This window comes from Petaurus breviceps, unplaced genomic scaffold (genome assembly GCF_028583685.1).
Source record: "Petaurus breviceps papuanus isolate PSGF00001 unplaced genomic scaffold, PetGlider_PUasm1.0 216, whole genome shotgun sequence".
In the NCBI taxonomy this organism is placed as follows: Eukaryota; Metazoa; Chordata; class Mammalia; order Diprotodontia; family Petauridae; genus Petaurus; species Petaurus breviceps.
The window spans coordinates 5,645,423-5,659,545 of NW_027185867.1; the positions used below are offsets into that span (position 1 = coordinate 5,645,423).

The 14,123-nt window shown below is 42.3% G+C and overlaps 1 protein-coding gene across 1 annotated transcript in view; it reads right to left on the reverse strand.

Moving 5' to 3' along the window:
- CACNA1C (calcium voltage-gated channel subunit alpha1 C) overlaps positions 1–14,123 on the reverse strand; it is an 879,081-nt gene that overhangs the window by 14,760 nt on the left and 850,198 nt on the right. The window contains exons 40-43 of the mRNA XM_069094317.1: positions 13,794–13,895; positions 10,860–10,987; positions 9,667–9,801; positions 7,540–7,892 (exon numbers count right to left, since the gene is read on the reverse strand). Coding sequence (XP_068950418.1) covers positions 7,540–7,892; positions 9,667–9,801; positions 10,860–10,987; positions 13,794–13,895 — 718 coding nt within the window. The remainder of the gene's footprint in view (positions 1–7,539; positions 7,893–9,666; positions 9,802–10,859; positions 10,988–13,793; positions 13,896–14,123) is intronic.

The window sequence follows — 14,123 nt, forward strand, 5'->3', positions numbered from 1 at the left end:
TTCTTCTTCTTCTTCTTCTTCTTCTTCTTCTTCTTCTTCTTCTTCCTGCAGGTTAGGGGGAAAAATGTCCCTCCTATGCATGTAGAGGTGTACATCTGGGCATAGTTGAGTGACTGGCGACTCCTCCAACTGGATATTACTATCCTGGAGGCAAAAGCAATTTGGCAAAAGGGTCAAATGGGGAACAAGGAGCTAAGTTGGAGCACTCTGCCTCTTGAGAATAGGGTTGATATCATCCTCTAGAATTCTCTGTGTCTTGTTTTTGTTTATTAAAATACAGAGTAGCGGCACAGTATTGTGAGTAGAGAGTGGGCTTTGAAGCCAAGAAGACCTGGGTTAAATTTCTGCTTCTGACACACACTGGTTGTGTAACCCTGGGCAAATCACAGCTAGGTGGTGTTAGGCCTGGAGTCAGAAGACCTGAGTTCAAATCCAGCCTCAGACACTAAGCAGGTCACTTAACCTCTGTTTACCTTCATTTTCTCAAATGTAATATGAGGATTATAATGGCACCCACTTCAGAAGATTGTTGTGAGGAACAAATGTGATATTTATAAAATCCTTAGCACAGTGCCGGGCATATAACAGGTGCTTCATAAATGCTTGTTTCATTCTTTCCCTCTCCCTCCCCCCGTCTCCCCATTGGTTACAGTCCAGTGGAAATCAGCAGTGTAAATTCAAATTCATTTCTGGGAATTTGTTCATTATTTAAACTAATCAGGACCTGGTTCAGAAAGATTAAAAAATGTGATAATGGTCACCCAGCAAGTGTCAGAGGTGGGATTTGGACCCAGATCTATCCTGACTCCATTTCAAGGCCAAATCTATCATACCATGGCATCCATCTCCCTTCCTCATAGTGCTATTGTGGGAAAACCTTTTGTAAACCTTAAACCATTATATAAATGTGACCTACTTTTTATTACTAGAAAACTCAGCTGTCTGAACTTTTCTCTGACGTGAAGGGACCAGCTCACATCTCAGTGGAGATCAGGCTGGGCTTGCTACGATATTCTGTGTCCTCATTCATATTACTGTCATAGCTCTTGTTGGGGGTTCTCTGCAGGGGTCTACCAGAACCTTAGCATTACAGTTTTAAAATACAGCTAGGTCCTGATTAATTAAAATAATGAACAAATTCCCTGAAGTGGTGGCATCATCAGAATTCAATAGAGATATTATTATCATCCTTGTGATACAGACATCTCTATCTAGCACCTGTCTTACAAGGTTATTGTGAGGCTCAAAGGAGATTATATATATATATATATATATGTATATATATATATAAATGTGAATTATTATTGGTCTAATTATGCCCAAATTCTAGATGAGAAAAAGATAGGGTTGGAGAAATTAAATGATCTTCCAGATTTTGTGTTAGATTTGTAGTTAGAACCCAGATCTCTCCTAACCCCTTGTCCAGTGTTCTTGGCACTGTACCACATAGGGAAATCAGTGCAGTTGGTGATTACAACTAGGAAAGACCTGACCCAGTATTTCTCTGCTATACAAATGAAATCCAACCTGAAAGCTTCCCTTAGAAGAGGAAGAGGAACTGAGGTGGAGGTCTAAAGGGGAAGGGGAAAGGTTTGAAGGGAGATAGGTAGCAGTCTGCTTCTGGCTATGGGACACAGTTGATGAAATGCAGACAGGTTTTGAAGACGAAGGCTGATTGAGGGACAAGACCCAAATGCTGACTTGGAAAAAAAACCAAGTGAAGCAACTAAGTTTTGAACAAAGTTAGAATTGGCTTTAACAGTCTACTGAATGTGCTTCTGGGAGGCTGAACTTTTTAAGAGAAATATAGTTTGGAATAGGATTAGGGGAGGACTTTCCAAGGGTCTAAAGCCGCAGAAACCTCTAGGGGAGTGAAGGAAGAAGGTCAGTGCAAAACAACTTGAAATCCAGGATGTCTGAAGAGGAAAATATCATTATTGGTGGGAGGGGTTTAGGTTAAGGAGGGAGCAACAGTTTTGAATTGGATTCTAAAAGATGAGCTTAATTTCTCTCTCTCCAAGTGTCAACTCCTCCTTATCCACTGGCTCCTTCTCTATTGCTTACAAATATGCATAGATCTCCATCTTTTAAAAACCTTCATTTCAGTCTGCCATCCTTTCAAGCTTCTGTCCTATCTCTCTCACCTTTTACAACCAAATTTGGAGGAAAAAAAAGCCTTCTATACTCATCACCTCCACTTTCACACCCTAGACACATTGGACAACCTCGGAAGCAGTCTGGCTTCTGACCTCATCGTCCATCTGAAAGGGCTTTCCTCAAGGTTTCCGATGATCTTTTAATCACCAGATCTGACGGCCTTTTCTCAGTCCTGGTCCTTGACCTCTTTTAGCATTTAACATTGTCGGCCACTTCCATTTCCTATGTACTCTCTCCTCCCTGGGCTTTGGTGACATTGGCTGTCCTCCTCCATGTCTGACTGCTCCTCATCCCCCCTCATGGGAGAATTCTACCTCCTGTTCTAAAGTGTACCCCAGGCCTCTCTCCTAGGTCCTCTTCCCTTTCCTTTCTCTACCCTTCCTCTTAGCAGTCTTATCACTCCTACAGGCTTAACTTTCATCTCTATGTTTTTTGTTTTTGGTCTTTTTGGAGGGGGAAGGCAGGGCAATTGGGGTTAAGTGACTTGTCCAAGGTCACACGGTTAGTTTTGTGTCAAATGTCTGAGGTCGGATTTGAACTCAGGTCCTCTTGACTCCAGGGCCAGTGCTCTATTCACTGCACCACCTAGCTGCCCCAACTTTCATCTCTATGCAGATGAATTCCTGTTCTTTATGCCTAGTCCTAGTCTCTCTTATGGACTCTAGTACTTCAACACTAACCATCTACTGGACATCTCCCTCCAACCAGCTGTCCAATGGAAGGAAGGAAACAAACATGCTAGGTGTCAGGCACTTTACCTATATTATCTCATTTGATCAACAGTCCTGGGAGAGAGGGGCTGTTATTATCCCCATTTTATAACTGAAGAATCTGAGGCAGAACAAGGTTAGGTGAGCTTCCCAGGGCCACACAGTTCGTGACTGAGGTCACGTTTGAACTTGGATCTTCCTGACTCCAGGTCTTGTGTTCTAGTGTGCCATCTAGCTGCTTGAGTGGGCATTTAAAATTTAACATGTCTTACTCAGAACTCAGTCTCTTTGAGTTCCCCAGACTCCACTGTCCTCTCTAATTCCTAACTTCCTTATTTCTGTGTAGAATACCCATTACAGCCTCCGGGCCATCTTTCTCTCTTCCTTTTCCCTCACTCCTCACATCCAAATCAATTGCCAAGTCTTGTCAAATCTACTTCCTTAATATATCTTACAGCTGTCCCCTTCTCTCCTCTCGCACAGCCACTGTTCTAGTTCATTCCCTTTCATTTGGATGGCCTCTTTTTTTTTGATAATATGTTTTCCCTAATTGCATTTAAAAACAATTTTTAACACTGTTAAAAAAATTTTTTTTGAGTTCCCAATTCTCTCCTTCTTTCCACCCCTGCCCCCTTCCTGAGGCAGTAAGCAGTTTGATACAAGTGATATATGTGCAATCATGCAAAACATATTTCCATACTGGCATGTTGTGAAAGAAAACACATACAAGAAATCATAAAAAAGAAATAAAGTGAAAATAGTACGCTTCAATCTGCATTCCATCAAGTTATTTCTCTGGAGGTGGATAGCATTTTTCACTGTGAGGCCTTTGGAATTGTCTTGGACCTTACAATAGCCTCTTACTTAGTCTCTCTCCCTGCTATTCCTACAGTAGGAGTCTTGACCTTGTCACTCCCCTGCTCAGCAGCTTTCTATAGCCCATAGGATAAAATATAGACTCTTTTATTTGTCTCTTAAAGCCCTTTAAAATCTGGCTCCAGCCCATCACTGCTCTCCGTCAGTTTTCCTTCAGACATTCATTTCAGTTACATATGGTTCCCCATAAAATGACATTCTATTTTTGTCTCTGTACCTTTTTACAGGCTGTCTCCCCCATACCTGCAACACTTTCTTCCCTTACTTCTGCCTTGTAGGATACCTAGCTAGCTTCCTTCAAAGTTCACTGACACCTCCTAGAGGAAGTTTATCCTGATTCCCTATACCCATACCAAACCTACTGTTCGCCCTTTAAAATATAAAGGTAATACAAATCACTTTGCATATATTTTGTTTTTACTTATCCGTGTATATGTTGGGGTCTTCTTCCCCATTCCCCTCTGCCCTGTAAAGTAATCTTCTTGGGGGCAGGGACTGTTTTTCCCTCCTTTCCCCCTGTATGGTATCTGCCAAGTGGTAGACATTTAATAATTGCTTCTTGAATTGAACTGAGTAGTCAAAAAAGGGGAGAGAAGGTATCCCAGGGATTTTATTTTTCTTTCTTTATTGATGGATGAGGAAGAAATTTGTTACAGAAAATAAAATAGAAATTTAATTTAAAAAAGAATAGTGGTAGGAATAATAGAGGGGGAGAGACGGGTAGCTAGGAAAGTGAGAAAACTAAAGACAACACCAAGGTTTATGGTGGATGGAATGAATGATGGCACCATTGATAGAAATAGGGAAGTCAGAAGGAGGGGTGTAGACTACCTGAAGGGTGCTATGAAACAGATATAATATTTGCAGTACTCCTTCACAGAGGTATTGTAGAGAAAAGTGCTTTGTAAGTTGTGAAACGACATTCAAATGTGAAAAAATTCTTGTTGTTATAATTGGATTAATTTCAGGAGGATTAGACTGTCCATTGGACATGGTCAAAACAAGCACAGTGCCCTAGGTAAAGTTACTTAAACTTGTTTTCTTATATTTCCCTTGGTTTTATCTACTTCTCTATTATATTATTTATTGTATTTATTTATATTTATCTGTTATATTATTTATCTGTTAAAAAAACAACTCTTGTCAGTGTTTTAGTATTCAATACTGCCATACATCCATGATTTCACTGCTGGGGATGGAGGGAATGATAAAGATGCAACTCATGCCTTAATCCTCAGTTCATGTAGAGTGGACAAACCCTTACTAAGCACCATGCTAGACACTAAGGTACAAATATGAGAAATATCTGCTTCTTTCTCCATAGGACTTACAGTCTAATAATGAGAATTCATATTTATATGGCATTTTGAGGTTTGCAAACTTTCCTTACAATGTCTGTGTGAAGCAAGCAGGTGAAGTACTTTGTCTATAGTTACAGGAATTCAATTCAGGTCTCCTGACATTAAGAACTATGCATTTACCACTGTATAACTCTTAGGGAGACTTGGCACATACACAGCTGTATGACATGGAGTAGAATGTGATGGAGGCAGAAAAGAGACGAAGACAGATGGTTACAGGAACATTTGAGGAGGGAGAGAAAGCTTTCATTTGGTGTGTGTGTGCGCGTGCATGTGCTAATGTGTGTGTGTGTGTGCGCGTGTGCTCATGTGTGTGTGCGTGCGTGCGCGAGTGTAGGCATCATGGAGGAGGTTGAGTTTCAGGTGGCCTTTGAAGGAAGAGAAGAATTTGGACAGAGATGGGGAAGGAGTGTGTGCCAAGTGTGGGAGATGACTTGGGGGAATACCTGTGCCATCCTTGTCTATATTTTCCCATAATTTCTCCATCGAGGGTCAACTTAACATGCTGGTATCACTTCCATAGTTATTATTTGTTTGTTTATTTTTTTACTTCTTGGTTTTTTATTTTGTTTTGTTTTTGCTATGTTAGAAAGGCATTAATACGTCATCCAGGTGAGGTGCCTTTTCAAATAGAATAGGGAGTGGACCTGTGATTACATTCACATGGGGGAATTCCCAAATGAGGAAATTCCCTCTACTAATGTAGGTCAGCACCTTCTCTAAGACTTCTAGTCTCACAGAATTACCTAGAGTCCTAAGAGATTGTGACTTGTCCAAGTTCACAAAGACAGCATGTGTGTGCATGTTGGGGGGGGGGGGCGGTGGACCTGAACCCAGACCTCTCTAACTCTGTACTCATATCACCACATGGCTTTTTGCCTTTAGATAAATGCAAAAAATCAAACAGTCCTCTTTGACCTTTGGTCTCCCTTAGATTATATTCCTCATTCTCCACAAAGTAAAGTCAAAGATTATAGTTTTAAAACAAAAATAAAACCTCTCTCTCTCTCTCTCTCTCTCTCTCTCTCTCTCTCTCTCTCTCTCTCTCTCTCTCTCTCTCTCTCTCTCTCTCTCTCTCCCCCAGATATTGTTTCAGATCCTAGACCCATGTGACTATCTCCATAAATGGATTAAAGAGTGAGTAATAAAAAGAGTGAGAAATTGTGCCTTATAGATGGAAGCAGGGTAAACTTTTCTCTCCCCAAACAGGGCACTCATCTGGCAGACTGCAGGATAATTTGTAGTTCTTACATTTATTTCCTCCTGGACCAGAAAGCAGAGAAGGGAACAGAAGAGACCTGGTTCCTGAAAACTCTGGTGGCCAGACATTATGGCAGCTTGTTGAGCCTACCACGTGCAGGCTGTCTCATTCTGAAAGAACGCTATATCAATGTGATACGCCAGCGTGTGTGTGGGAGCCCTCTTTTCTTCTTCCTTTCTTCCTTATGGGGTATGAAGCTGCCAGTATAGCTCATGCTCTGACTCTCCCAGGTCCTGGCTATAGTTTCAGAAGTGTGCAGCAGAGGAGACACCTGCCATCATGACATTCTACAACAATGCATCCTGGTGCCATTAAGGAGCAAAAGTGGAGGGGACGGAGTAGCAAAGACCAAGTCAAGAAAGAAGACAGCATAGCTGAGATCATCAGGATAGGGCAAAGCTTGTCATATTAAGGGGCAAAATAGACAGGTTCCTTTTTCAAATGCCTTCCCCACCAGACCTGGGCAGGTATCAAAGCCTTTGAATTCACTAGTGATCCAGGCTAAAATACAGATTGTTCTGGGAAAGGCAACACAGGGACACCTTTATACCGAGGTATAAGTGACTGAAACCGATCCTGGGGAGAGAAGGTTTTGTGCCCCAGAGAGAGGAGCTCTGGGTCAGTGAAACAGAGAAGAGGGGTTAACAGTGGTAGTGGGATGGACAGAAATAGAATGGGCTTCTCCCTTTATAGAGGCACTGACTAATTCACAGTTTTGCATAATTAATAATTAGCAGGTTTTTCCATAGACGGGCTTTTCTCCATTTTTTTTTTTTTTACAATTGTATAGGATGTCGTTGGGGGTTAGTGGGGCAGGGGGAAAAGGAGCAGCAGTACCATACAGTTTAGCTACTTAAGGTTCTGTCCAGTAGCCTGGCATCATGGAGATTCCTATCTGTGGGGAAGAGGCTTTATTGCTCCAAGAATATGAAGTGAAATAAAAGATCCTTCAAGTCAGGTATGAGGTCACTATGGTATCTCCCTCTTTCCCAGGATATCATTAGACACACTGCAAGCCTAAGGGAACACGGGTAGACTGAGGGGCTGGGTTTTCTATCTCTGTCTCTGTCTCTCTCCCTTGCCCCGCTCCCCTAACTCCCTTGGCTATGTCCCCACCAGACCGCCTTGCTCAGGCCCCACATACTTCACACGTGGATTTCTCCACCTGGCTTACCTCCTGGAGCTGAACTTCCACGCTGTCTCGTGCACCCGGATGGCAGGGGACAAGGGGGTCCCATGGCCCTCCACTGTGCTGACCGTACTGGGGTAACCGGTGGGACAGGGGAAGCGGCCCAGGGCAGTGTTGTTGGCGTTGTTGATGTTGGCATTGGAACCAGAGGATGAGTAGCTGCTGGGAGTGAACGTGGAGTCCACCAGTTTCTCATGGGATGGCGACTCCGTGTCGCCCTGGCTGTTACCGGCCTTGTTGATATGCAGTGGGCGCTGGGTGGTGAAGGTCTGGGGGAAGGAGCTTCGACCATCGCTTTGGTAGTAGCTGACATGATTGCCAAACAGGCCACCAGCCCTCTGTAAGCAAGACAGGGTAGGAGTTGGGGAGAAAATAATGTTCCCTCAGCTGTCTCCTCCCCCTCCTTTGGAGAAATAATCCTCAATCAGACTCCCAGGAGCAGAAAAGTTTGGCCCTATTAGCCACTTCTGGTGCTGCATGTAGTAAATGCTGAAATACTACACGGGAACAGGACCTTATCACTTAGCACAGTGCTTGACATATGTAGTTAGTATTTAATAAATGCTGACTGGCTGATTGACCTATTGACATGGACACTCAAGAGGGACCTGCCCTTTGTAAAATAACTAGGAGAAATAAAAAAAGACAGAATTAAAGGGACAGAAATTAGAGGCTAACATCCCAATAATTCTAAAAGTTGTCTAAGGATTTAAAAAATAAACCCTTTAAAGATGGTGATGACTTTCAGGCCTGCATTTGGAAAGTATTTCCAGATGGTTCGCCTGAATATCAATGAGGTTCTTGGTTGGACCCTGAGCCAGTAATGGGGAGTACAGCTAGATTTCAAGAGAAGGGAACCAATAGACTCATATGGTTATGATTTTCCTATCCAGTCTGGGAAGATAATAAAGACCAACAATCTGCTAGGCCATATTGTTCAGATACAATCTGTCCTTCTCCCAGGAGGGCCCTCAGAGAGTTAAAGGAAATTCAGCCAATATTCTTTCCCAATAGTCCTTTCTCGTCTTGACAAAATTAAAAAACAAAAACAAAAACAACCGATAGCTTCTTGAAAGCAGGTATTGTTTCATTTTTGTCTTTGAATCTCCTGAGCCTGGGAGCCTGGCATAGTGCCTGCTGACTGATTGATTACTCTGGCTGGATGAGTGAGTGGCTATTCACAAGGTGATTGGTTTTCTGATACCAGGAGGTACTAGAGCTTTGATAGGAGGGCATTTTCAACTTGATGTATTCTAAAAATAATGAAATTATATGAAGCCTTGGAAGTAGAGTCTCCAGCAGAGATCTGTTTCCTTAAGTCAATTTGCTTTTGATTGAGGAGGAAGGGAGGGAGGGAACAAGGGAAGGAAGGGGCTTCAATGGGACATCATGGCATAGTACAAAGAACATGGAGTTTGGAGTCAAAGTAACTGGGTTTAAAACCCAGCTCTGCTGCTTATTGCCTGTATGACCCTGGACAAGTCACTTAAATTTTCTGCACCTCAGTCTCCTCACGTGTAAAATGAAGGAGGCAGAATCAGTGATCTCTAATATCCCTTTAAGCTTAAAATCTATAAGCCTGTTTATGAGCCTACAAGAGTTGGGGGAAGGAAAAGGAGAGAGAAAGAAGGAAGATGGGAAGATGATGATGATGAAACAATTGTCTACTTCAACTAAAGAAGGGCCTCCTCCCCTCCATCCTAGTTTTCGCCAAAGCTCCAGGACAGAGGCTGTTGGGAATGAACCCTGACACAAATATAGTCAGGAGTTTTTCATTGCTACCTCTATGGGGAGATCCCCCTTGAAAGATCCACCTCCGAGGGCAGAGGAAGAAACCATTCCCTGCATAGGGTGCACTTCTCCCAGTCCAGGAGGTGACTCTTTCTTTCCCATTCCCTCTCAGCACTCTAGTTGGAGATAAGTGCAGGGCATCACTGGTATGGATTGGAGCAGAAGGTGGGTGGAGCAGATGAAGAAAAGGATGAGAAGTAGCATGGCAAGAGTCCAACACACAGCAAACCGGGCCTACTCAGCTGATTGCTTTTCTCTGTCCGATTTTTTTTTTTAATGGTGTATTAGAGATCTGTGCTGAAGGGTCAGGCATCCACCTACCCTAAAGATGTCATCTTCAGAGGCAGCAGACACAGCTTCCTTCATAGCCTTGTCCAACTCCTCTTCCGCTGTCAGGTCCCCAGAGATGGCCCGACGAATCTCTGGTCCGATGTCATGCAGTGTACGGAGACCAGCCTAGAATACAGCCAAGTGGTGTGAGGACCTTCTTTCCTCCATGTTAACCTCCCACGTTCAGGTTACATAGAGCCAGCAATCTCCCGATTACCTGGACTCCACCCTTGACCAAACCAAAGCTATGCTTCTCTGTTTAGCAGGTGATCTGTGTGTACCTGCTTATATAGTTTGTCTGTCTGTCTGTCTGTCTGTCTGTCTATCTATCTATCTATCTATCTATCTATCTATCTATCTATCTATCTATCTATCTATCTGTCTGTCTAATCTACACACACACACACACACACACGCACACGGCTCTATCTGTCTGTATCCTTTCTTTTATTGGCTTGTGTTCCCATTGAAAGTACAGTGTGGGATCTTCCCTGAAGTTAAGTGATCAGCTCTGGACTGGTCCAGCTACACAGACCTGAAAAGGGGAGAAAGTCCTTTCTCTCCAATTCTGTTTAGTTTAACTGTTGACTGACAGTTTTTATAGTGAAGTACCTATAAAAATGACAGAGAAAGTACCTATAAAAATAGCAGAGAAACAGGGACAGCCACATATCATCTTTGGGAGTTCCCACATCCTAAGATGAGAAAGAATGGCTCCTTCCAGCACATTCAGAGTGTGAGAATAGGGTAGCATGTCAGCCTTTAGAGAATTTATAGATTAAAGAGAAGCTTTCAGAGTTTTTGGAAACCTCTGATGTCTTCACTCTGACCTTGAACACACAGGTAGTGAGGATGAGGAAGGATGAGGGATTAACTCCGATGAGTAGCTAATTGTTCTCTTTAGCCCAGAGGCTCTTAACTTTGGGGATCCCACTTGGGATCCATGGGTAGATTTCAAGAGTCCATGAACTGGGATAATAAGAAATAATTTTTATTTTTATCAGTCTCTATCTGAAATTTAGCATTTGATTAGCTTTTATCTGAGAGCTAGCATTTCCTTCAGTTATGAATAAAAAAACCCCCAACCCATTATTCTGAGAATAGGTTCATAGGCCTGTTTTCTTCCAGACAGCCAAAGGGGTCAGCGACACACAAAAACCAGAGTCCCTGCTCTAGTTTCTCACCTGTAGAGACAGCGCGTTCCTTTGGGAGGGCTTGCCCACTAGCCCTTGCTCTTTGCGCTTCTTAAATTTTCGGAAATACTCTTGAATCAGGAAGGTGGCATAGAATTTCCCAACAGTCACTTCATCATCTGAGAGGGTTGTGTAGAGCCAGGGGATGAGGAGAGGAAGGTTTGGGAGGAAGCACGGTTAGTGTGGGCAACAAGCAATTCAATTTCATGTCTGCTACCAGTAATTCCTGACAAATTCTCATCATGTTCCAGACTCCCATGAAGCTGACAGGGACCTCCGTCTCATTCCCTCATCTTACATATGCTAAAACTAAGGCCCACGGGAGTTAAATAGCCCAAGACAATACTTTGGGGTTTGAAGAAGGGAGTAGAAGGAAGGGAAAAGACTGGAGCCTAGACCTGGCTGCCTTTTTTCCCCTCTGAGCTTATTTTCTACCTGGAAAGCCTGAGTTTTCCTACCATTAAATGAAACCTCCAAAGTTACCAAGTCTTTTTTCAGTCAATCAATACGAATTTATTAAATACCAATTATGTACTAGGCTCCATGCTAGATGCCAGAGATACAAAGACAAAAATAAAATGATCTCTGCCATTAAGAAATTTATATTACATTCTATTTGGGAGATGGTGCTGACACAAATAAGTAAATAGCATATATATGCATAGATGTATATACACACCAAATATATATTTTGTATGTATATATGTATGCTCGCTATACTTATATATGTATATACACTATACTTACACATATGTATATGTATACACATTGTATATGTAAAGGTGCATAGGTATACATAGATATTTATAGGTGTATATGTACAGACACTATATATGTATAATATATGTATATATGTACATGCATATGTGCATACACACTACATATTTATACATACACTATATGTGTATATGTACACAGACATTATATGTGTATGCACACTATATATGTGAATATGTACACAACTATATATTGTATGCACACATTTGTATTTATATATATGTATGTATATATTTATATGTGTGCATACACATACACATTTATGAAATACAAATTACTTTTGGATGGAAAAACACCAGCAACTGGGAGAAATTGGTTAGCTTTTGCATAGGAAACAGCACTTAAACTAAGCCTTGAAGGAATCTAGGAGTTGTAGAAGGCAAAGGTGAGGGAGAAGTACGTTTCTGGCCTGGAGGACAGCTTGTACAAAGGCTTGGAGATGAGAGATGAAATATACAGGAAACAACAAATAGGGCAGGTTGACTGGGGCAGTATAAAGGAGAATCATATGCAATATGCTTGAAAAAGCAGACTGGAATAATATTATGAAAGGTTTTAAATGTCAAAGAGTGGAGTTTTTAATTTTATTTTAGAGGCAATAGGAATCTGAGCTTCTTGAACAGCTTAGTGATTGGTCCAGATTTGTGTTTTGGCAGCTGTATACAGGATGGAGAACCAACACAAGAGATTGAAGGCTGGGAGAATAATTAGGGGATTATTGCAATAGACCAGGTGGAAGGCGATAAGTTTGAATGAGGGTGGTGACCGACTGAACAGAGAGTAGACAGATGTGACATTTCGGAGGAAGAATCTACAAGACTTTGGCAACTGATTAGAAAGTTGTGTGGGACCCGAGGGAAGAAGTGAGGATGATTCTGAGGTTGCAAACCTGGGTGACTAGAAGAATGGTGTTGCCTTCACCAAAATAAGGAATTTAGAAATAGGGAAGGATTTGGGGGGTGGGGAAGAATTCGTTTTGTTGGAGACATGATGAGTTTGAAATGCCTATGGAACATCTAGTTAGAAATCTCTAATTGGTAATGTAGGATTGGAGTTTGAGAGACTAGACTGGATATATAGATCTCTGCAGCATGCAAAGGGCCACCTTCTATGGAAAGTCAAGCCAGATCTCCCTGGTGTTAGTGCCCTCTCCTCCCAAAATTACCACGTATTTATTTTGCATATGTTTTGTATTTATTTATTTGTGTACCTGCCATTTCCTCTACTATATGTAAACTCCTTTAGGGTATGGACTGCTTAATTTTGTTTTTGTATATCCAGTGTCTAGATGTGCCTGATAGATAATAGATGTTTGATAAATTCTTACTGCATGAATGAATCAAGTCCCTAAGACATCCATGGTCAGAGGCAATGTATTATTGGAGGGATGGGTTAGGCAATTTAGAACCTTGTGCTGCAACCCCTCCCTTCCCACCCCTGCCATCCCCTGCCCTGGCCCCCAGTCAGGCTGCTAAAAGAAAAACCTTCCTCACCTTCCCCTCTGTAGGCAAGCCCCTTCCTTAAGAGACTGGGGAAGGGGAATGGGGATTTTAAAGCTAAATCTGGTGAGATCTGGATGACCTCTCCTGCTATTCCCTGCTTTCCTTACAAGCATAGATCCCATATATGCTGAAGTGATGATACTTTTGATCTGCTACAGTCTCAAGGGAACACCATTCCCATTCCCAAACAAGAAGGCCATTCAAAATTCTGCCCAGGTTAGTCTAGGATGAAATAAATTATTCTGGACAAAATAATAACTGAAGAGACTTATTTTTCAGGGTCAAGCTTCCCTAGAAGATAAACAGAGATTTGTCCAATTTTCCGTGGGAGAGCAGTTACTTTCTGGGCTTTCATTAGAGTTCTGATTGAAGTTGCCCCTGCCCAGCATCTCGGTATCAGGGGAATTTGCCTGGCCTGCTCCATATAAATATATCACTCCAGTCTCTTTAAGAGGGTTTCCAAACCCTACATAAAGCATCTGGAAACACTTTTCTCCTCTTTGATTCCCCAGGTCTATTGGATTCAAGACCACTCATTCAGCACTTTCTTCCTGGGGGTCTGAGGAACCCTAGAGAGAAGTGGGTGTTCAGGGAGAAGAACCACTGGAACGGGAAGGAAGGGGGAGGCCCTCAGCAGAGTGCTCACCACCAGCTGGGGGGACCACTTGGTCCAGGAGCTTCATGCTAGTCCGCTTCCAGATCTTCTTGATAATTGCTCTCAACTCTTCATTGGCTTGTTCCAGGTTCCCTGAAAGAAGAAGGATCAGTAAAACACTGTCAGACCTAGGGAGAGGCCAGCATGAACCAGAAGGTGACCTGTGGAATGGGTGCCACTGGATTCACTCTAACATGTCACATACACATATTTCTTTCTATCTTTTTCCTTTTTCTCTGTTCTAGAAAATTTCATCCCCTAACACACACACATTACTACTACTACTACTACTACTACTACTACTACTACTACTACTACTAC